Source organism: Schistocerca americana, chromosome 8, assembly GCF_021461395.2.
Source record: "Schistocerca americana isolate TAMUIC-IGC-003095 chromosome 8, iqSchAmer2.1, whole genome shotgun sequence".
Lineage (NCBI taxonomy): Eukaryota > Metazoa > Arthropoda > Insecta > Orthoptera > Acrididae > Schistocerca > Schistocerca americana.
This window is the reverse complement of record NC_060126.1, coordinates 521,876,705-521,902,155: the sequence shown is the minus strand read 5'-3', so window position 1 is coordinate 521,902,155 and position 25,451 is coordinate 521,876,705. Positions and strand designations below refer to the sequence as shown.

General features: G+C 45.3%; 1 protein-coding gene across 1 annotated transcript in view; it reads left to right on the top strand.

Annotated features, from left to right (window-relative positions):
- The window catches only part of LOC124545956 (glucose dehydrogenase [FAD, quinone]-like), a 114,274-nt gene that overhangs the window by 12,808 nt on the left and 76,015 nt on the right, over positions 1 to 25,451 (top strand). Inside the window, exon 2 of the mRNA XM_047124919.1 lies at positions 18,817 to 18,960. Coding sequence (XP_046980875.1) covers positions 18,817 to 18,960 — 144 coding nt within the window. The remainder of the gene's footprint in view (positions 1 to 18,816; positions 18,961 to 25,451) is intronic.

The window sequence follows — 25,451 nt, the reverse complement described above, 5'->3', positions numbered from 1 at the left end:
ACGAGAACACCTTAACACGTAGGGGAATTAAATTTTAACGTGTAGTCGAATATCGATAGTTCGAAGTTCAAGGGAACTAACAAAAATTTCAAGTAACTGAGAGTTTGTTTTAATTGAAGTTTGACTTATCGAGTTAGGAACAGGAAAAAGTAGAAACAAGAGTACAATGGCATTGTAATAACAACAACATACGTCTTTCTTTACAAAAGAATGCAGAATGTTTTCGTGCTAAACGAGGTGTCATCAGTGTTCTTATTTTCACCACAAATCATCTTAAAACCGAAGTTAGACACCTTTTTACAGTTAGTGAGAAACCCAGTATTTGTGGCGTACTAACAGAAAACAGCAGGCTTTCCATTACGCAACTTGTGACAGTTACGTTTTGCCGTCTACTTTGACCAAATTATTTAAATCAGCGCTGTTCAAGACACAGCAAGTCATCTCGCCGGGTCCGTTTCCTCTTCCACTACGATACTTATCGAGCAAAGCTATCTTCCTGCTTCAAGTTTGTCTGTAGCGTCGATGACGGAGTCTCTAAAGTTTTCGCTACATCCTCTATCTTTTTTTTTTTCACTCCACTTTCCACGGCCTCAGTAACTTGTTTCTTTTCTGAGACAGTCAAACACTTCTCCTTTGAAGTCATTCTTTCAACTGAATTTTGTAGTGTAAAAGTAATGCTTTGTTGAGAAATCAAAGGTGTTTTACGAAGAGCTGAATGACGAAATAATTATCTGATCAACTGGAACGATTCGAATTACTGAGCGTTACACAGCTGCTCGTTTCGAATCTCTGTGTGTCTGCGGGGCAGTCTGTCGTGACAATCGATTCGATTTATCCGATCGTGCCACAACGCGTAGTATTTCTTCGACTTAGCGAGACTGTGTGCAGGAGGTTGTCGAGAAATCCCGGTTATGGAGGCTGGAAGGAGCAAGTGCCGACTGTAGTAATTCGTAGAAGTAGTTTCTCCGAGTCTGAAATGGCCTCACTCGGGAATACACTCAGCTGTCAAAACTCACGGGACGCCTCCTGCTATCGTGTCGGACGTCCTGTCGCCCAGCGTACTGCGGCAACCCGACCTGGCGTCGACGCAGCAAGTCGTTGGAAGTCCCCAGCAGAAATATCGAGCCGCGCTGCCTCTACAGCCGTCCATAGTTGCGAAAGCACTGCCGAAGCAGCATTTTCTGCACCGGCTGACGTCTCCACTACGTCCCATCAACATTAGATGTGATCCATGTCGGGCGATCTGGCTGGCCAAATCACTCACTTGAATTGTCCAGAATGTTCTCCGAGGCAGTCGCGAGCAACCGTGGTCCGGTGACACGGTTCACTGTTACCCGCAAAAATTTCGTCCTACCGTCAGCTGTTACCAACTAGAATCGGAACTCATCTGACCAGGCCGCGGTTTTCCAATCTTCTAGGGTCCAGCCGATACGGTCACGAACACAGGACTGGCGCTGCAGGCGATGTCGTGCTGTTAGCAAAGGCACTCGCGTCTGTCTTCTGACAGCGTACACCATTAATGCCAAATTTCGCCAGTGTCCTAACGCACACATACGTCCTACATTCGATTCCGCAGTTACTTTACGGAGTGTTGCTTGCCTTTTAGCACTGACAACCCTACGCAGACGCTGCTGCTCTCGGTCGTTAAGTGAAAGCGGTCGGCCACTTCGTTGTCCGTGGTGAGAGGTAATGCCTCAGTTTTGGTATTGTAAGCGAACGCTTGACATTGTGAAGCTCGGAATATTGAATTGCCTAACGATATCCGAAACGGAATGTCCCGTGCGTCTGGCTCCCACTACCATTCCATGTTCAAAGTCTATTAATTTCCGTTGCGCGGCCACAATCACGTCGGATAGCTTTTCACAAGAATCACATGACTACAAGTGACAGCTGCGCCAATTTCACTGCCCTTTTATACCCCGTGTACGCCATACTACCGCCAGCTTGTCACCTTGGTGTATGGCTTTCCTGCAAGCCGTGTGTGTGTGTGTGTGTGTGTGTGTGTGTGTGTGTGTGTGTGAGAGAGAGAGAGAGAGAGAGAGAGAGAGAGAGACAGAGAGAGAGAGAGAGAGAGAGAGAATGATTCTGCAGTGAGGACAAGGGGATTCGCTCTGCTTTATTCACTGGTTGAAACTGTCGTAGCATGTTGTTCACAGAACATTCTACCACGCAGCGTTTACCGCGTCTGTATTCTAGCGTTGGAGTTTAGAGCCAAACAAGCTTCCCGCATTGCGTAACAGGACAAGCAGGCCGCTTATCAGAGCAGCACCGCACTAACAGCGGCGACGGCTCCAAACTTGCAGCTCCGCATTACCGTCACGCCGGCAAACTAACGAAGGGCATCAGTCTGGGTGCGAGACACATTCCGCTGTCCGCAGTGCTGCGTTTTCTCGTCCCTCCTGCGTTGGCGTCCCATTCGTCAGACCGGCATACCGCCCGTTAATTGACAGGACTGTGCGACACGGATTACCCTGGAGCAATCTGAACCAGAAGCAAAGTCAGACTTCCCCGTGACGAGACTGCCGCTGTTGTTGCTACGTTTAGCTTTTTTTTGTGAATGATCGGCCTTATGACTCCATTGGTGAAGCCCGCCTCAAACTCCTCTCTTGCGCACACTTCTCCATCCCAGATTAGCACTCGCACCGTATGTTCTGAGTTATCCGTTGGATGTTCCCAATCTCTGTCTTCCCTCACAGTTTTTACCATACACTTTCCGTTTAGCTTGTCGTTGTCGTTGTAGTCTTTAGTCCGAAGATGGTTAGATGCATGTCTCCATGTTACTCCATCCTGTGCAAGCCTTTTCATCTCCGAATAACTACTCCAACCTACATCCTTCTGTATCTGCTCTCACTGTATTCGTCTCTTGGTCACCATCTACAATTTTTAACCCCCACGATTCCCTCCTGTACTAAATTGGTGATCCCTTGATGTCTCAGAACGTGTCGTATCAGCCGATCTCTTCTTCTAGTCGGCTTGTACGACAAATTTCTTTCCTCATCCCTTCTATCCAGTACCTCGTCGTTAGTTACGTGTTCAGCGTATGGCTCCGGCACATCACACTGCATCTGCAGCAGCAGTTGGCACCACTGTGAAACAATTAACTGTTACAAAGGAGTTCCTTCAGGGCCAATTCCGAGTCTGGCACACTGTAGCGTGTATTCCACTTATCGCAAAACCGCCGCCATTTGCGACTTTAGTGGGCTCAAGCGAGAGCTCATTGGAGAGCAGGGTGTACGTCTGTCGTGTTTCCTGATGAAAGCTGGTTCTCTCTCGGTGCCAGTGATGGCAGCGTGTTGGTTAGGAGGAGTCGAGCAGAGGGCCTGCAACCAGCTTGTCTGCGTGCTACACACACTGGACCTACACCCGGAGCTACGGTCTGGAGTGCAGTTTCGTACGACAGCAGGAGTGCTCCCGTGGTTATTACACGCTCTCACAGCACGTCAGTCTGATAATTCAACCTGTTGTGTTGCCATTCATGAACAGCATTCAAATGGTTCAAATGGCTATGAGAACTATGGGATTTAACTTCTGAGGTCATCAGTCGCCTAGAACTTAGAACTACTTAAACCTGACTAACCTAAAGACATCACACACATTCATGCCCGAGGCAGGATTCGAACCTGCGACCGTAGCGGTCGCGCGGTTCCAGATTGTAGTGCCTAGAACCGCTCGGCCGAACAGCATTCCAGGTTTCTTTTTCCAACACGATATTGCTCGTCTACATACCGCTGTTTTAACCCAACGAGCTCTACAGAGTGTCGACATGTTGTTTTGGCCTGCTTGATCACCAGATCTGTCTCCAGTCCAGCACATACTGGGCGTCATCAGACGAAAACTCCAGCATCATCCACAAACAGCATTAAGCTTGAAACTTCCTGGCAGATTAAAACTGTGTGCCCGACCGAGACTCGAACTCGGGACCTTTGCCTTTCGCGGGCAAGTGCTCTACCAACTGAGCTACCCAAGCACGACTCACACCCCGTCCTCACAGCTTTAATTCCGCCAGTACCTCGTCTCGTACCTTCCAAACTTCACAGAAGCTCTCCTGTGAACCTCGCAGAACTAGCACTCCTGAAAGAAAGGATATTGCATGAGTCGTGCTTGGGTAGCTCAGTTGGTAGAGCACTTGCCCGCGAAAGGCAAAGGTCCCGAGTTCGAGTCTCGGTCGGGCACACAGTTTTAATCTGCCAGGAAGTTTCATATCAGCGCACACTCCGCTGTAGAGTGAAAATTTCATTCTAGAAGCTTTAAGCTTCCCTCTATTGATCGACCGAGTGCAACAGCCATGCGACTCCATCCTACACACTGACATACGGCGCTTGTACAACACAATGCACGCACGTTTGCCTGCTTGTTGTTATTGTTCTGGCGTAATGTACCAGCATTTCACACTTGCAACGGCTTATATCGCGCTTACATTAACCTGTGATCTTGCAATGTTAATCACTTAAATATATTACCGATACACGTGTATTCCCGAAATTTCATTACTCTATAGTAATTATTTTTTGGTGTTGCGATGTTTTTCAGTTAGTATATGTTCTTCACAAAAAGCAAAAATTTGTAGTAAATATTATGAGCACTTCATAACTTTTTGCGCGTTAAAGATAATGGTTATATGTTTTCACGTATATGAATAATCGCAAGGTAGATGAAACAGTGGTAAATATATTTTCTCACACCTGTTAATCCCCGAAATAATGAGTTTACTATTTCTGTACGGTACGACGTTACTTTTTTGTTCAAAAATAGCCGTTGCTGATGAATCAAACTGAGTGAAGAATTATTTTGAACATCTAATAATTAACGAGTTAGAAAAATATTTTAAATCGATATTCATCCGTTCTTAGTGTAGTGGGTTGATTGGTTAACACTCGTAAAGTTTTATACGATTTGTAAAATATGTACTGTAAGAGACTATACTCAAAATGAAATATCATCTCTATTCCACAAAATAGCTTTCTAGTTGCAAGACGTGTTAACACTTCTCCAAACAATGTTGAGTATCATTACAAGTAATAGATGCTTCTGAATAGGAAGTGCAGAATCCAGAAAAATCGTCTGTCTTAAGGAAGCGTTGTGGCTCCGTTACTGTTAATAGAAATGACCAGCCACTTCCTGACAAAGCATGAGGTTTTATCTGTGCCGACCTTGTTGCCTTGGGCTCTCAAGGTGAAAAGTTTTAATAGGCAGAACTCATTCTTGACGGTGCTCTGAAGGAACTAGGCACAAACCGTAATAAGGCTAAACATCTAAACCCGAACCCCTTAACAACTCTTTTTTGTGCTTTCCACCTCAAGAACAGGGAGACTTCAAGAAAACGTAATTGCGTAAAAATGGAGCCGTTTCTGTACATTACTGACACGTGGGGTGGGCAAAACGATCCATATTTATACGTTGGATTGTTTGTTGATGAAACCAGAATACCGACATGCTCATTGAAAGTAATACCGCCGTTCTGTTAACCCACAGACGTATACTTTTACCGACAGGTCAAGCAGTAACTGCATCCGCCAACTAGGCAAGTGTCCTGTTCTCACTCGCAGCAAAACAAAATCTCAAGTAGAAGCGACGTGGTTAAAATACACGCCCTGGTCCATAATCAATTTTAGACTCCTGCTTGTGAGAAAATGCTTCGATATGTTTGGTTTTTCCGCGAAATTACCTTCAGTTTGCGAAGTATTTGGCAACGTTAACGGGGTTGCTTCCGCTATTGATATTAAACTCTGAAAGATGTGACTGTGTGTGCCTTCGCACGTTCCTTTGTAGTGCCGCGAATATTTATCGTTTCATTGTTTTTATGTTAGGTGTCACCGTCGGGAACGCATTGATGCTTCGGAACTCTAAAAGTAATTATCAAACCAAAAACTGAAATACTAAAATTATGCGTTTGTCTTATTTAATTACTGTTAATTTTCGTATTTAACATTATATTACATTTCTAATGATAAAATCTGTTTTTAACTTAGATTTGAAACGACTTCTTTTGCCAGTATTAATGTCACACGTTTCTGCGACAATAAAAATAAGGAAACCATGAGGTTGTCTTTGAACATGGGGCACAAAAATTCAGTGATGGACTGTGCGGCTGGACCCGGAGGAGGTTCGAGTCCTCCCTCGGGCATGGGTGTGTGTGTGTGTGTTTGTCCTTAGGATAATTTAGGTTACGTAGTGTGTAAGCTTAGGGACTGATGACCTTAGCAGTTAAGTCCCATAAGATTTCACACACACACACACACACACACACACACACACACACACACACACACACACACACACACAAATACGTAAGTACACTCTTCGCGACTACACTACCAGCTCGCTTAGTTTGAGGCCGCGTGCGCGTACTGATAAAGCAGGGCCAAAATTTTGATTCTCATTTTCTCGGAAATTAGCGAGTGACGGCAGTTACGTGAAAACAGGTGTCCCTTTATTTTCATCCTTCTTTGCCTCTGCGAAGTTTCGACTGTGTCAGAGAGCGACATTAGGGCGGGTTTGCCCTTCTAACAAGTAATACCAAATGGGGCAACCGCATGAATTCAGTATAGAGAAAGAGGAATGGAAGATACAGATCTGTTAAAGGTTACTCGAAATGAGTAGGGAATATGTAAAAGATATCGCATACAAGGCGCTAGTACGACCGGTTCTGGAGTACTGCTCCAGTGTTTGGTGTTGTTCTCGGGTAAGCGGCGGGGTGGGCATCGAGCGCATTCACTAACGTGCTAGAGAAGCCGTATTCGAGGAAGAATCCTATATTTCTGCTGCCTCTATGGAACATCTCGACTAGTGATCAGGTAACGCCTAAGAAGCTCGCTGGGGAATATAAACTGACGCATTTTCCTAGTTCAATATGTGAATGTAAAAGGAAAGAAGTCGCTGACACTGGTTCGAAATACCTTTAACCGTGCACTGTACAGCGACTTACGAGTACAGTGACATGACACAAATGTGGGCAGAGATCCTCACATATACAGATGGCGGTAGTATCGCGTACACAAGCTATAAAAGGGCGGTGCGCTGGCAGAGGTGTCATTTTTACTCAGGTGGTTCAAGTGGAAAGGTTTCCGTCGTGATTATGGCCGCACGATGAGACTTAACAGATTCTGAACGCGGAATGGTAGTTGGAGCTTACACGCATGGGGCATTCCATTTCGCAAATCGTTAGGGAATTCAATATTCCGAGATCCACAGTGTCAAGAGCGTGCCGAGAATACAGAATTTCAGGCATCACCTCTCATCACAGACAACGCAGCGGCCGACGGCCTTCACTTAACGGCCTAGAGCAGCGGCGATTGCGTAGAGTTGTCAGTGCTAACAGACAACAACACTGCGTGAAATAACCGCAGAAATCAACGTGGGACGTGCGAAGAAAGTATTTGTTATGGCAGTGAGGCGAAATTTGGCGTTAGTGCGCTGTGATAGCAGACGACCGACGCGAGTGCCGGAAAAGCCCTGGCCTCTGGTCATACGGGTCCCGACGTCCCCTTGGAGACAGCCGATGGCGGGGTTCGAGTGTTACTCACAGCCCGCGGAGCCGTGCGCCCAAGTTGTCAACGAGGCACTGTGCAACCTGGTCACGGTTGTACCACAATGGTGTGCGCTGTATTTACATGGAACGGACTGGGTCCTCTGATCCAACTGACCTTATCATTGGCTGGAAATGGCTATGATCGGCTAGTTGGTAATTATTTGCAGCGATTAATGAACTTTCCAAACAACGATTGATTTTTTATGGATGACAATGCGCCAAGTGACTGGGACACAATTCTTCGCGACTGGTTTGAAGTACATTGTGGACAATTAGAACCCAGACCGCCCGACATGTATCCCATCTAACATTTATGAGACACAATCGAGAGGTCAGTTCGTCCACAAGCTCGTGTACTGGCAACACTTGCGCAGTTATGGACGGCTGTAGAAGAAGCATCGCTCAATATTTCTGCAGGGGACTTCCAACGACTTGTTGAATCCATGCCAGGTCGAGCTGCTGCCGGGGAAAACAAAGTCCGACTTGGTATTAGCAGTTATCCCAAGACCTTCGTCACCTCAGTGTACTTATAAATGGTGAGGGAAAAATCGAAATTTTTCATAACTTTATTAAATTCTATAGTCTTTCCTAATTACATTGATATATACGTTATAGGGTTTTAACTCAAAAATGATCTATATAACAAATAAACGGTCATCTATGCCGCCACGCTCCCTTTATTTCTGTTACACAAAACAGTATTATTTCGGAAAGAATTGTGAACTTTGTTTCCAGCGATTATACGTATGATACATTGTATATGTTGGTAACAGTGCAGGTTTCCAGTGTCTGTAAATGATTGTCTTTTCTAGCATTTATTTTTGTTTCGCTGAAGCAGTTTGTTAACGTGTTACTGAATTTTTGTTGCCCAAGTACTACCTATGTTTGTGGAAGTACATATCCTTTACTGTGCAATAAATACGAACTATGCCTTGCATCAAGAAATTCAATGAAAGGAATTTCCGTGGTAACCAGTTCACAGACAAAGGAAGCCACACTTCTGAAACTAACCTATGCATCAGTTCTTCAGGGAAGAAACTCCCACATGGCACACCACCTGGTGATTCAAATTTTTGTGTTAACAATGGCACTGCTTGTAGTGGATTTGTTGTTGTTAGTGTGGGCATCCTGTCTTCTTTGATAAAGGAAGTGGCGAAATGTAAACAATGTGATGTTGGAGTCTGTCAGGAAATAACTGAACAACAAAGTAGCAGGAAGTGTTTAGCGTCAAAATTAGTTGTTCTGTGTAGATCCTGCAATACATCTAGCTCCAAAATTACTTCGAACATTGTGCATAATTCGTATGATGTAAATTTGAAGTTAGTGTATGCAATGCGTGCAATAGGAAAAGGAAAAAAAGACTGCTCAAACGTTTTGTGGTCTGCTGGACCTCCCTCCTCCTCCTCCCAGAGGTTCAGCAAGTACATAAAAATACTTTCAGGCGCCTTGACAGTTGTGTCTAAAGCAACTATGAAACGTGCAGTAGAAGAACCTGTTAGTATTAGTGGAACCAGGGACATTGCGGTTGCACTTGATGGGACCTGGCAATGAATGGTGTTTTAAGTGCTACTTCTCTGGAGAAGGGAAAAGTTGTTGATGTTGAGTGCTTATCTAAGTACTGCTGCGACTGACATGGTAACACTGAAGGACATACTGAACATTAGTGTTTTAAGAATTATGATGGTTACAGCGGAGATATGGAGTATGATGGAGCTCTTCAAATATCTCAGAGGACGGTGCCCGTTTAAAATGTAAGATATACGAAGTACCTAGGCTATGGGGACTTTAAAGCTTTCAATAAAATTAAAGAGTTCATTGTTTATGGTGATACATTGGTAACAAAACTGAAGTGTTGTGGACATATGCAAAACAAGATGGGTGCTAGTTTGAGGAAGCTATGAAGAGAAATGAAAGCAAAGTTGCTACCTGATGGAAAAATCTCTCTCTGCCCGAGGCAGATTGACAGAAACTGAAAGAGACCTCCTTCAGAGTTATTATGGACTGGCCATTAGACGAACAGCAACTCTGAATGATGTTACAGCAATGAGAAAAGCTGTATGGGCCACCTACTCTCGTAAGTTGTCCACAGATAATCACCCTGCCCTAAAGAAGCAGATTCTTTGTGTGGTTACCAAAAAGCAAAAGAAAAAATGGTTCAAATGGCTCTGAGCACTATGGGACTTAACATACATGGTCATCAGTCCCCTAGAACTTAGAACTACTTAAACCTAACTAACCTAAGGACATCACACAACACCTAGTCATCACGAGCAAAAGAAAGTGGTCAAATGTACCATCATAAACATTCTCTTCCTGAGCCTGCTATGAATGAAATAAAACCAATTTTTAGAGACCTGAGTGACCCTGTTTTGCTTAATAAATGTCTTCAGGGGGGCACTGAGAATACAAATGAAAGTTTCAACCATTGCTTATGAAAAAGATTACCCAAGAATTGTTTTGTACGACTAAATACATTAAAAGTTGTTGTACTAGATGCAGTTACATGTTTCAATGATGGAGTGATAGGAAGGTTGGAAGTCCTGAGAAATTTAGGCATAAAATGTGGCTCTAATATGGAAGATCAATTGCTTGCATGTGACAGATGAGTGCACGAAGCTGAAAGATTCGCTGTTCAAGTTGCCAAAGAAGCAAGAAGTGCTAAAAGGAAAGCCAAGAGGAAGCTTGAAGATGATGAAATGCTGCAGGATGAGGACTATGCTTCAGGAATGTTTTGATGCACAGTTTAATTGGACTCATATCTTCATTCGCAATTTCTCTGAAGTTGTATTTTTCAGAATTCAGGTACAAATATTTCCTGAAGTTTATAAAGCTTTGCTCTAATTTTTTTCTGTAGCTTGCAACAGTTCATACTTTCGTAGCAGACCTAAACTTTATTGCAGAATCAACTAAATTATAGAAAAAAAACATTTTTATTAGGAAAAAATTATAAAAATTAAAATATAGGATGTGATATTTATCATCTTTGTAACATACATGATAGGTGGAATTAAATAGGTCTAGTACCTCAGCCATGATGTCATGCATATCTGATAAAAATTTGGTCTCCTTCAAATGTATAACATTGGATTAAATGGTACCTCAATTTGAGGAAGAAGCATTTTGGAAAAAAATTGCACCAATTTGTGTAATTTTTTAATAACCGTGAGCAGGTTCAAAAATATTCAAAATACTTCTAATTTGCTTACGAAGTGTGCTGCATTACCTGATATCAACAAAAAAATCTGTAAAACATACATCATAAACAGTGCCTGAAAGAAATAGGTGTTGATTTTTACAGAATATTGACCCGGAAAAGTACCCTGTATCGCATGCAGCTGTATATAAATACAAAAGCTTGATGAATAGACCTGGATTCGTCTGCCAGTTCGACACGTAATTCATACATCAAAACACAGCCCGTATTCTACCAACAGCAAAAAGACTCACATCTAATTTATATCTACGTAGCTGTTCAGGGTCAGGTCTTTCCCAATGAAATTTCAGTTTCTGACGACAGCTGTATAATACTCCATTCTTATAGACGTTTACTGTGCGATAGAGAAAAAAATGTTGAGTTACATACAAATTATGTATACATCAAGCCAAACAATTTGTTTCTAGCAACGCCTACTCATTAGACGATGGTAGATGATACACGTAACTAACTGACTGTACACTTGTGCATGGGACAGTGGATAGCAACTGACCATCCGGTTGGTGCAGTAGAGGAGTGAGTTTCTGTCGCAGCTGTTAAAGGTGTATTTTAAATCCAAGGTCATTAAAATGGAAGAGGGGCGCGCCAAGAAAAAATTCCTCTGATAACCGGCGGCAGAGTAGTGCCATGGCTATAATTAGATGTTCGGCGCTATTTCCGCATGGCGCCGTCCCCTCGCATGGCCAGGAAATACGATCAGTTTGTTCTGAAGTGCTACCGCTCTCTCTGGAGATCTAAGTGCAGAGCCAGTTAATAGCGGTGTTGACTGTTTGCAAATTGTTTCCTCCGCAAAAGCTATCGCGCACCTCCCTCCTCCGCCGCCCCCCCCCCCCCCCCCCACCACACACACAGTAACACGGGATCTTCACTATTTCCAATATCGCATGCTATCATAAATGTGTCAGAACCAACAGGGATTAGGTACCACATTTATATCCCGGACAGTAACAAAATATCTTAACACTTTCCTACGATAGTGTTCTTCCGATGAGAGGAATTTATGTTTTTAAATTGTTATTGGAATGTAGCGTACATACTAGCTAGATAGTTACACAGTAATCTATTACATAAGTGGTACATATATTTACAATTTGTGTCGGGCATACAGATTATACAACAGGAGATAACAGATGGCAATAACATCATGGTAACTGGCAACAGTAGTTCTTTTAGATCACACACACACACACACACACACACACACACACACACACACACACACACAGAGAGAGAGAGAGAGAGAGAGAGAGAGAGAGAGAGAGAGAGAGAGAGAGAGAAGGGGCAAACATTACTAGAAATACACGGATTTCTCCTGAAGTCGATACAAAATTTTCCATTTAGACCGTGGATTCCGAAGGTAAACATCAAACATTACATACACATGGCATGTCATCTGACAGTCCACGAAATTCTAAGTTCGACAAGTGAGGTTAAACGTGAACATTATGCTAATTGTGTCCTTCGATTTTGACGGCACAATACACCATCAGTTCTTGGCAGAATGTTGAACCATTAATAACGTGTAGTATTAGGGGGACCGAAGATTACTGTATCTTTTTTCCATTAATTCAAAAAGATAACTTGTTAACAAGTTTTCATTTTCAAGCGAAGCTGTAATAACTGTTGTTATCAACAACCCTTTGCCCTATGGAGTGCAAGTTTTCAATGCCTAATCGATTAAAATCAATAGGTTTTTGAGCAAAGCATCCGGCGACGGCATTGTGGACATAAACAATTTCAAATTTTTTGCTACTTAGAAAGTGTTGTAGCGCTCGGGGTAACTGGAAATCAGGTGGCGCAATATCGAGCGAGAATGGTGGGACAGCCAACACCTCCCACCGCGCTTGATTAATTTTTTCCAGGGTCCGTCTTGCGCAGTGCGGTCTTCATTTCTGTGTTGCAGACTAACGCCTTTTCTGTTGAAAATCGCTGGACACTTTTCAACTGAAGAGTGATTTACTCGACTCAGCTGTTCACAATGAAGACCGCCATTCACTGCTCGTCCAGGTTTTATTACTTCAAAATGAACGTTCCCATGAGTACTCCACCAAACGCACAAAAGCGCCTCCTATTGTGTGTAGACCTGGCTTAGCTGTACTTCGTGGCTATTCATTCTGACTGAGCCACTACCTTTCGCTTTTTGCATTCTTTTTAGATGACCCATTTTTCATCTCCAGTGATGAAGCGACCGGTACTGTGCTACTGAAGCAATACGTTGCATGTGGTGGATCTGTTAACTTTGTTTGTCTCTATCAATCTGCCGCAAATGTTGTTCGATGGTCAAACAAGGTTGGTTAAGAGTGTCTAACAGTTCGTCGATTGTCTGATACGGATTTGCTTCCACTGCCGCCCTTAGCATGTCACTGAAGTTGGTCTTCCTGATCGACGCGAATGTAACAGATCAAAGTTACCAGATTTGAACTTATTACGGTCGTCTAATGCAGTTGGATAAACATAGCACATGTTTTTGGTAGCAACTGTTGCGTTACCACTGTTGCGAAGCGCAATACGATGACGCATATGTACCTCTTCTGGTATTTGGCAGGGTATTTCACCATAAAAAGCAAAAAAAAACTACGATTTAATTATTTATAAGTGAACAAGTCACTGTAAACTTAAAATGTTTAGGCACGACTTCGAAGAACAGAATGAGCCGATATATGACCAACGAATATCGCCATGGCAGATACTACATTACTTTGATGCTCCTGTAATACTTGTAAGTTCAACGCCGTTTCTGAAAACAACGCGGGATAAAAGTGGAGATTTGTGCTGAAAAAATTCATGGCTTTTTCACCACGATTGCACATCTGCTGACATTTCATTGCTTGTTCGTAACTTTATGGCCAAAATTAATACTGCAACGGTGTCCTAGTTTCATATTAGCTAGAAGACAATGTCGCATCTCACTTTTCCTGATCCCAAAAATAAAGGAGCTCTAAAAGCACCAACGTTTCACAAGCACAGATGAGGTAAAACTCATCACAGAGAGCTAAAAGCTATCCCAAAGATCGAGTTCCAGAAGTATATCGGGGAACTGGAAAAAGCGCTGGGATACGGTATACCATCTAACGAGTACTCTTTTGTAGAGGATAACACTGATGTAAACGGATAGTTAAAATTATTATTAAAAATTCCCGTTATTTTCGAACGAACGTGGTATATGCTTATTTAGCGTTAATTAGTTGCCGTGTTGTGCTTTCATATTTAAAATTCTTAATTCGGTATGTATCATACATTCACTATGCATGAACACGATTTCCGATGCACATTGTTTTTATCTTTCACCAAAGTTTCAAGTGTTTGGTTCAAGGCTCTTTTGTGGGACTGACACATTGGTTTGACAACGTGTTTGGCCGCACAAAGGGTGCGCACTTGGGCGCCCGCCATTAGCTCAGTGAAAAGTTCAGACAATGAGGTCAGCCGAAAATGAGGCAAACTGCAGATTAAAAGAGAAAGATTCAACCTTTGCCGATCATCCTTAACAGAGAACGACTAATGTGATATGCGATGTGAAGTTTCACATTCTCTTAAGAAAACCAATAAGATGGCCCGACTGGAAATACTGGAAATGAACAAACGTATGACACAGAATGCCGACTTAGTATCGAACGATAAAACTCGATTTCCTTATTCCCCTGTGCTAAATTAAGTTTTAGCTACAAATACTAGATTGAAATTGTAAATTCAACTTTATTTTTCTATCAGTAGTTAAATGTCTCCACGTAATAAACTGTTTCCCTTTTTAGTTAATGGAACTATTTTCCCATGACAAAAAAATTAATACTTTCCTACGTGAACACTGGCAAAGGCCTTGCTGCAGTGGATACACCGGTTCCCGTCAGATCACCGAAGTTAAGCGCTGTCGTGCGTGGCCGGCACTTGGATGGGTGACCATCCGGGCCGCCAAGCACTGTTGCCATTTTTTGGGATGTTCTCAGCCCCGTGATGCCAAATGAGGAGCTACTTGACCGAACAGTAGCGGCTCAGGTCAAAGAAAACCATCATAACGACCGGGAGTGCGGTGTGCTGACCACACGCCCCTCCTATCCGCATCCTCAGTGAGGATGACACGGCGGTCGGATGGTCCCGATGGGCCACTTGGGGCCTGAAGACGGAGTGCTACGTGGACACTCCGTATCTTATCATTTTTGTATCTTCTGCATAAATAATATGTGCGCGTAAGTCGCACGTCATTTTATCTTCGTTTGCGACATTCAGTTGTCACCTCTATAGATGTCGAGAGCCAGTTCGTGACGAAATAAATATAATTTTGCAAAAACATTAGCAAGACTTGCCAATTATGATATTCTGGCGAGCACTGACCGATGATCCAATTAAGGAATATTTGAGTTTAGCAGTTCTGAGACAACAGTAGTGTTTGTTTACATTTTGGTCTTTAATTTTACCAGTGTTTCCGGATCGATATGAACTCTTTTCAGCCATTTCAACACCAGTGGCAAACTTTTGCGTAAATTCTAAAGGCACTTCGATTTCCTTTCCCTAGTTACATTTTTCCCATTTATTTACGACTGGAATCAAGGCATTCTATAAAGATTGCTGTAACACTGAATCAGGCTTTTACGTTTTACAAATGACAGACCTGATTGTGCAGTGTCGTACATATGTAAATTTGTGTCGTACACAGGTAATTTTGTACAGTTTACTCGCAGCATGTAAGATGCGGGTTGTTGAACCGGAGCAGGCAGGGTGAGCAGGGAAGAGCCACACAGCCACCGGCTAGAAGTCACAGAGTACCTCTTCAGCTGCTTCAAGGCTAACGTTGAAGGAACTTTGCAGGAATTAGCGAGTCCTTAGAATGCTCACATCATACTTAAAGGGCGAAGTACCACGTCATCTGAAAAATACAAAAGGGTCTACCCCTAATTAAGAGAGATTTACTGGGTTCAGTATTGATTACGGTTATTTGGATCATTATTCGTCGGTTGTATGCTCTACGAAAGTCGGGCTGAGTTAGAGGGGAGAGCAGATGATAGCGTTAGAAAACTCCCGTCCAAGGATGAGAATGTATAGAAGCGGGTAAACGACGAGGTATGCTGACTAGCTGTTGAATTCCTACGCGATGGTGTCGAGGGCTTTGGACTGTGAATAGTGAATCCCAATTATTTCGTACGGCAGCTGGGACAAACTGCAATTCAACGCCTTTTTCTTCGGTGATTATGACGGACGGTACAATCTGGACGCCTAAACAGCTCTGTGCGAAGTTCTATTCGATAAATTTTACATATTGTACGCATGTACATCTTCAATACTCTGTAAACTGATCCCAAGAGAGCAAATGCGCTTCCTTGTATCTTCAGACTTCCTGCTAATAGTCGGGTCGTCATTAGAAATAATCACTCCCTCTCATATTCGTCTGATGCCCGACAGGGTACGAACGATCTGCTTTGCAAGTCCCTGATGTTAATAGTGAGGCATTTGAACGTTTGTCCACTGGACAGTGGACCCCCGCAGGCAAAACCTTCTGCGCACTCAGTTGAGCACAAGAATAACGCCCCCAGGATATGACAGCAATTTGATTTTTTAATTTTTGTTAGACAGTAAAACTTCGACGTAACTGTAAAGAGACCCGAGTCCATTACATTTCCTGTGTCAGAAACACTATTACCCTCATAACTGTCAGAGCTGTATTTGCGAGGACTATTCGAAAAGTATGGTCATGATCGGTCACGAAATGGAAACTACTGTGAAAACTAAAAATGTTTTATTTGCAAAAGCTAGCTACACCTTCGTTCAAATGGCTCTGAGCACTATGGGACTTGACTTCTGAGGTCATCAGTCTCCTAGAACTTAGAACTACTGAAACCTAACTAACCTGAGGACATCACATACATCCATGCCCGAGGCAGGATTCGAATCTGCGACCGTACCAGCAGTGCGGTTCCGGACTGAAGCGAGTAGAAAACGGCTCGGCCACAGCGGCCGGCTAGCTACACCTTCCAGCTGTCCCTCTTTATAGTCTGCGCACCGCTTAGACATTTGTCGTAGCGCTGAACCAACATTCCAATATCCCGTCATAGAAGGCAGCCGCCTGTGCTTTCCGCCATTTATCTATGCTGGTGTACTGCTCTTAGTCCGTGCCATAATGTCGTCTTCATAACCAGCGGTTCATGCGAATAGAGATGAAACTCAGGGGGAACCAATTACGGCCTGTATTGTGGGTGATCAAACAGTTCCCATCAAAAATGCTATAGAAGCATCTTCGTTGCCCGTGCAGAACGCAGCCGAGAGTTATCATAAACAAAGAAACGCATGACAGTTATGTTACGTGCTACGTGTGCGCTCGTAATGGAAAATAGAGACGTGGTGCGAAGGACGGACACACTAGAGACGCAGCCCAACACATTTGTGCGAAGCTTCAACGTACACTCCTGGAAATGGAAAAAAGAACACATTGACACCGGTGTGTCAGACCCACCATACTTGCTCCGGACACTGCGAGAGGGCTGTACAAGCAATGATCACACGCACGGCACAGCGGACACACCAGGAACCGCGGTGTTGGCCGTCGAATGGCGCTAGCTGCGCAGCATTTGTGCACCGCCGCCGTCAGTGTCAGCCAGTTTGCCGTGGCATACGGAGCTCCATCGCAGTCTTTAACACTGGTAGCATGCCGCGACAGCGTGGACGTGAACCGTATGTGCAGTTGACGGACTTTGAGCGAGGGCGTATAGTGGGCATGCGGGAGGCCGGGTGGACGTACCGCCGAATTGCTCAACACGTGGGGCGTGAGGTCTCCACAGTACATCGATGTTGTCGCCAGTGGTCGGCGGAAGGTGCACGTGCCCGTCGACCTGGGACCGGACCGCAGCGACGCACGGATGCACGCCAAGACCGTAGGATCCTACGCAGTGCCGTAGGGGACCGCACCGCCACTTCCCAGCAAATTAGGGACACTGTTGCTCCTGGGGTATCGGCGAGGACCATTCGCAACCGTCTCCATGAAGCTGGGCTACGGTCCCGCACACCGTTAGGCCGTCTTCGGCTCACGCCCCAACATCGTGCAGCCCGCCTCCAGTGGTGTCGCGACAGGCGTGAATGGAGGGACGAATGGAGACGTGTCGTCTTCAGCGATGAGAGTCGCTTCTGCCTTGGTGCCAATGATGGTCGTATGCGTGTTTGGCGCCGTGCAGGTGAGCGCCACAATCAGGACTGCATACGACCGAGGCACACAGGGCCAACACCCGGCATCATGGTGTGGGGAGCGATCTCCTACACTGGCCGTACACCACTGGTGATCGTCGAGGGGACACTGAATAGTGCACGGTACATCCAAACCGTCATCGAACCCATCGTTCTACCATTCCTAGACCGGCAAGGGAACTTGCTGTTCCAACAGGACAATGCACGTCCGCATGTATCCCGTGCCACGGAACGTGCTCTAGAAGGTGTAAGTCAACTACCCTGGCCAGCAAGATCTCGGGATCTGTCCCCCATTGAGCATGTTTGGGACTGGATGAAGCGTCGTCTCACGCGGTCTGCACGTCCAGCACGAACGCTGGTCCAACTGAGGCGCCAGGTGGAAATGGCATGGCAAGCCGTTCCACAGGACTACATCCAGCATCTCTACGATCGTCTCCATGGGAGAATAGCAGCCTGCATTGCTGCGAAAGGTGGATATACACTGTACTAGTGCCGACATTGTGCATGCTCTGTTGCCTGTGTCTATGTGCCTGTGGTTCTGTCAGTGTGATCATGTGATGTATCTGACCCCAGGAATGTGTCAATAAAGTTTCCCCTTCCTGGGACAATGAATTCACGGTGTTCTTATTTCAATTTCCAGGAGTGTATTTTCACTGTGGTTTCTATTTTGCGCCTAATCCGACCTTACTTTCTGAATAGCCCTCGTCGAAATTCAGACAGACGGAGAAGGAGCGATTTTTCTATCGTCACAAGCGCTAATGGCAGCGGCCAAGTGATAGGCAGCGAGTACTGCGTTTCAACGCGGCGGTGTCATTACGTGGTGCGTGACTGCAGCGGCGGAAGGAATCTGCGAGCGCCGCGGAGAGCGCGAGGGAAAACAGCGGAGGGTGCGGCCGTAATTCCACGCCAGAGGCAACCTGTTGGCGGCGACAGAGGGGCAGGCGGTGGAGCCCGCGGTCGATGCGGCTGGAGGCGGGCACGTGCCGCCCCCGCCCCCGCTCCACGTGTCACGCACAGCTCCCTGCACCCCGGGGGCGGCGCGCGCTTACAGTCGGTACGCACGCTGGTTTACATCACGACCACTAGCTGCTCGACATCCTCTGCTAGCTAAGCTCTTGAAGGAGTTGAAGTCTTCAGCGACATTAACGGAAACGAAAATGTTACCCCATATGTTTCCAACTTTGTGCGAATGTTCGCCACACAACGTAAATTAAATCATTAAACTCGCACTCCATTCGGAACTGTCGTCCATAATCACCATTATCATATGAAGTATGACCCCCACAGGCACGTACACACACGTCTGTTCATCGTGGCGCAGTATCAACAGCTCCCAAATGTCATCATCTTGAGGAATTGCTTGCCATGCCTCATCGTGTACGGAAATAGAGGGGATCGGGTCGGAACGACCCGCTTAACGTTTGCACCAATATTGGAGGTCTCGGTGATGAAAAACGTTTTTACAAAATTTAGAAACCGTTAATTCAGACTTTTTGTAATAAAATTTGTAAATGAATTTTGTTTATGTCAATAAAGTAAATAACCACGGGGCGGAACGGACTCCTTTTTACTTTCTTCGATGACACGTCTTACAAGTAAGCTAGCCTTCATCGTTCTCGCCCTCTATGTCTGCACACGAGATATGAGCTCACTGTTTGCACCACTACCTTAAACTTAAATCGTGATGGCGATCCAGAAATCTAAGGACCCAATTTCTCCAGCCATTTTTGTTTCATTGTGGAATGGTTGTTGGCAACTGTTCCGTTCTGCAAGGTGATACGTTCATCTGCGCAGTTCCTTCGTAGTCATGCCGAGACATCTCTTTTGCAGACAATTAAGATATCTCACAAGTTCTATCTCTTGCTAGTCACTGAAAGCACACCGATATTCTGTCAGTTGTTGAACGGCAATTGTCCTTTTTCTCTGTTACGTATCGGTTTGAAGTTGTCAAAGGCTCCACAAATTGTTTCGATGCTTTTTCGTGGATCATCGTTTTATTAATTACCGATTCAACAGCTTTTCCCGCGTTTTTTGTGGACCAATTTCGTCTCTCCGTTTTCTGTACACAATGACGTACCATCTGCAAACGAGAAAGGCAAACTGTGCGGGAGAATTCGTCAAATGAAAAATAAAAGGCGATCGGGGAGGAACGAACTGTACCAGTAGACCATTCCGCCACAACGCCTATCTATTGAGAAAATATTCAGTAACCTCCATAAACATCTTTTACAACTGCATTGTACGCAAAGATAGCTAAGAACATGGCGATTTAGGTGGATTAAGCGTTGAGTGTGAAGAAAAAAAAAATTAGAGACTTCCTTTAGTTGAAAGTAGCCCTGGAAAGTTGTAACAGCGAATTCTCTCACTTTCATAGGCAGACTGCGCAGCTCGCGCGCGACTACAGATAAACCTTAGTAAAGTGTAACAGACATTGCTTCGCTACACGACAGTCTGAGCGCCCCCCAGCGCCTCTACACGAAATTAGACGACAGAGACCGTTCCGCGCCGCTCTCCCCTAAGCGTCAACCCATCGCATTTATCGGACATGACGTATAGCTGACGAATCAGGAGATGGGCAAGCCAGCAGGGATCCGCACACTTTGCTCAAGGTGTTGGTGTTGTAAACTCTGGTGTGTTGTCTGCCTGCTGAAATATATGCCATTTGGTATCGTTGTATCGGTTATAACACATTGGCCCCTGGCGAGATGTAACGATGTGCGGTGTGTGTCACGCTTTTCCGTCGGCTAGCGTATTGCGTCGTTTTTGCACTGTGGTCATGAGTTACGGGGCACCGGTTCAATTCGAGGCAGCGTCTCCATTTCTGTTTGGTAGTAGCGTGGCCTTGTACGGTAGCGTTGCTTTTCCTGGCCTATGACTGGTGAAAGCTGCGAGACAGATTCCACTACCCCTGAGGAAGACTTCGGTCGTGTCCACCAATGCCAGCGATCCTGAGTGCAACATTACGGATCACGGTAATTTTTATTTTGAGGAGAAGCGTCTCCATTGCTCAGAACGGTTATTAATTGTCGTTATTATTCAGTATTATTTAACTGTGACCTCCGTTACAGTTAACGAGTGTAACTTCGTGGCTTACGAAGCAGTCACTCACGTGGAATGTTGTGTTATATTTCGTGCTTGTATTTTCAACAATGTTGTTGTACGAACTCTAACGCTGAATAAATTAATGGCCTTCCTCGAAAAGGAATTTACGTTTTTTATCGGAAAGCAAAACCTAAATTTTTCCCGTATCAGTTTCAGCGCTTATTCATAAATGGGACCACAACCGCGCGTGAGCTTCTGCGCGGGGCATATGAAGGTGTGCAAACAGAGTTCTGGGATGTGTGCCTGACGCTGAAGAGAGCTGACAGCACCCCTCACGTGTACTGCCTGGCTGTCACCATCAGCCATACTGTCACGGATTTTAGAGTAAAAGTGTTACACCCGTTACCCGTTCTGTTGCAATAAGGAATAGCGTCCCATACCATGTTTCCAGGAGCTCTAGAATGGCTGCTTGCTGTAGCCTTTCATGAGGCGCCTACGGACACGTTGGCGGCGATTTGAGAACCACAAAGAGAAGCCACACTGATCGTTGAACACCGCAGAATGCAACTGAGTGTCCCCGGTGATTCTAGCTGTATGTCACTGAAATGTCTCGTCCACGGTATGGTGTCAGTGGGGAACGGCATACGGCAACTCGACATGTCGATCCGGCTTTCAGCAATCTGCTGCGAATGGTTCGTGATGACCCTGAGCCTGTAACCCCTGCTCACATTTTAACTGTTGTCAACTCTCTGTCTGAGGCAGTCGAATAATCCTACGATTTTCTCGTACAGCCTTTCTGGAAGGATCTCCGCCTATATTGTTCTTGCCATAATATTGCCCCGAAGCAGTTCTGTCACCGCTCGTTCTACAGCCATTGCACGAGAACCAATTGTCTGTATGCGATTTGTCGCTGTGGTACTGCTACGCCCTCTGGAAAGTTTCAGTAATGTTAGAAGCACTCGATAGCCGTCACATACTCACACCTTCCTTCACACGTAGGAATACTTATTTTTCCTGTGCTCAAAATAAGTTCGAATAAGCATGAAATTTAATGAATACAACACACTGGCAAGCAGCTACTGGATGAGCAGTTAGCAAGCATTCGGTCAAGCCGTTCACTCTCATCCGCCGTGGCCATAACTGTCTCTTTAAACGGTACTGTCGCTTTTTCCGTATTTAATACACACTACTGGCCATTAAAACTGCTACACCAAGAAGAAATGGAGATGATCAGCGAGTATTCGTAGGACAAATATATTATACTAGAACTGACGTGAGTACATTTTCAAGCAATGTGGGTGCACAGATCCTGAGAAATCAAGTATCCAGAACAACCACCTCTGGCCGTAATAACCGCCTCGATACGCCTGGGCATTTAGTCAAACAGAGCTTGGATGGCGTGTACAGGTACAGCTGCCCATGCAGCTCCAACACGATATCACAGTTCATCAAGAGTAGTGACTGGCGTATTGTGATGAGCCAGTTGCTCGGCCACCATTGACCAGACGTTTTCAATTGGTGAGAGATCTGGAGAACGTGCTGGCCAGGGTAGCAGTCGAACATTTTCTGTATCCAGAAAGGCCCGTACAGGACCTGCAACATGCGGTCGTGCATTTTCCTGCTGAAGTGTAGGGTTTCGCAGGGATCGAATGAAGGGTAGAGCCACGGGTCGTAACGCATCTGAAATGTAACGTCCACTGTTCAAAGTGCCGTCAATGCGAACAAGAGGTGACCGAGACGTGTAACCGATGGCACCCCATACAAAAACGCCGGGTGATACGCCAGTATGGCGATGACGGATACACGCTTCCAATGTGCGTTTACTGCGAGTCCGCAGCTCGTGGTCGTGCGGTAGCGTTCTCGCTTCCCGCGCCCGGGTTCGATTCCCGGCGGGGTCAGGGATTTTCTCTGCCTCGTGATGACTGGGTGTTGTGTGCTGTCCTTATGTTAGTTAGATTTAAGTAGTTCTAAGTTCTAGGGGACTGAGGACCATAGATGTTAAGTCCCATAGTGTTCAGAGCCATTTGAACCATTTTTGCGTTTACCGCGATGTCGCCACACACGGATGCGACCCTCATGATGCTGTAAACAGAACCTGGATTCATCCTAAAAAATGACATTTTGCCATTGGTGCACCCAGGTTTGTCGCTGAGTACACCATCGTAGGCGCTCCTGCCTGTGATGCAGCGTCAAGGGTAACCGCAGCCATGGTCTCCGAGCTGATAGTACATGCTGCTGCAAACGTCGTCGAACTGTTCGCGCAGATGGTTGTTGTCTTACAAACGTCCCCATCTGTTGACTCAGGGATCGAGACGTGGCTGCACGATCCGTTACAGCCATGCGGATAAGATGCCTGCCATCTCGACTGCTAGTGATACGAGGCCGTTGGGATCCAGCACGGCGTTCCGTATTACCCTCCTGAACCCACCGATTGCATATTTTGCTAACAGTCATTGGATCTCGAATAACGCGCTATGTCGCGATACGATGAACCGCAATCGCGATAGGCTACAATCCGACAATTATCAAAGTCGGAAACGTGATGGTACGCATTTCTCTTCCTTACACGAGGCATCACAACAACGTTTCACCATGCAAAGCCGGTCAACTGCTGTTTGTGTATGAGACATCGGTTGGAAACTTTCCTCATGTCAGCACGTTGTAGGTGTCGCCACCGGCGCCAAGCTTGTGTGAATGCTCTGAAAAGGTAATCGTTTGCATATCACAGCATCTTCTTGCTGTCGGTTAAATTTCGCGTCTGTAGCACGTCATCTTCGTGGTGTAGCAATTTTAATGACCAGTAGTGTAGTTGGCGTTCAGTTTTGGCCGGTAGAGCTGCGGCACGGAAGCTGACGAGGCACGGAAGCGACTCGAGCGGGAACGGCACACAGTGTGCCGGCAGAGCGCGCAGGCAGAGCGCGGAACGTCTGCGAGGAGGCTGGTAGCGGCAAGTGGCCGGCAGAGAGGAGAGGACTGGGAGGAGAGGAGAGGAGAGGAGAGACGCCGTATTTACGGAGGCAGCCGCACACCGCCACCGACACTCGCAGCCGTCTGCAAATAGCCGGCCTGGCCTCACACTATACAGGCGGGCCGCGGTCGGTCTGCCACTCTTTGACACGTGCCGCTGTCCACTCGGCCCTCGCCAAACCAAGAATCATTACCAACGTAAAAAAAAAGAAATAATAATAATAATAATAATAATAATAATAATAATAATAATAAATAAAAAATCCACTGCGCCACCCTTCCGATTTAGAAGTCGGTGTTGTACGGACTACACTCTACATCTGCATCTACATCGATACTCTGCAAATCACATTAAAGTGCCTGGCTGAGGGTTCATCGAACCGCCATCAGAATTCTCTATTATTCCAATCTCGTATAGCGCGCGGAAAGAATGAACACCTATATCTTTCCGAACGCGCTCTGATTTCGCTTATTTTCTCGTGGTGATCGTTCCTCCCTATATAGGTCGGTGTCAACAAAATATTTTCGTATTCGGAGGAGAAAATTGGTGATTATAATTTCGTGAGAAGATTCCGTCGCAACGAAAAACGCCTTGCTTGTAATGATTTCCAGGCAAATCCCGTATCATTTCTGTGACACTCTCTCTCATATTTTGCGATAATACAAAACGTGCTGCCTTCCTTTGAACTTTTTCGATGTACTCCGTCAGTCCTATCTGGTAAGCATCCCACATCGCGCAGGAGTATTCTAAAAGAGGACGGACAAGCGTAGTGTAGGCATTCTCCTTAGTATGTCTGTTACATTTTCTGAGTGTCCTGCCAATAAACCGCAGTCTTTGGTTAGCGGTCCCCACAACATTATCTGTGTGTTCGTTCTAATTTAAGTTGTTCGTAATTGTAATACCTAGGTATTTAGTTGAATTTACGGCTTTTAGATTACACTGATTTATCGTGTAACCGAAGTTTAACGAGTTCCTTTTAGCACTCATGTGGATGACCTCACACTTTTCGTTACTTAGGGTCAACTGTGACTTTTCGCACCATTCAGATACTTTTTCTACATCGTTTTGCAGTTTCTGATGACTTTATTAGTCGATAAACGACAGCGTCATCTGCAAACAACCGAAGACGGCTGCTCGCACTTTGGTGTGGCTTACCCCTACACGAACACAGGCTTTCCACGTACTGTGTCATCTGCCGTACGCGGTACTTCTGCACAGCATTAAAATTGATCTTCGAATACCGTACACCGCGTCCTGATTATGAAGCGCAACCATTTTCTTATCCCAAACGATTACTCGTTGCAAGTGAGTCCACTGGAATGTCACTAGAGAATTTTTTCTGTGCTGTGTTTCACTTGTCTTGAGTGGCATTTTCTGTTTACACATCGGAGCCAAACTTGGGTGTCTCACGAGAACTATCTGTTCTGCAGTTCGGCACCTGAACAATGAAAATGAGGTTACGAGAAACCACCCTCCTTACAAAAAAAAAGTCTAAATACAGCAACAAAATTCAGTGACTTACAATGATAATAGCA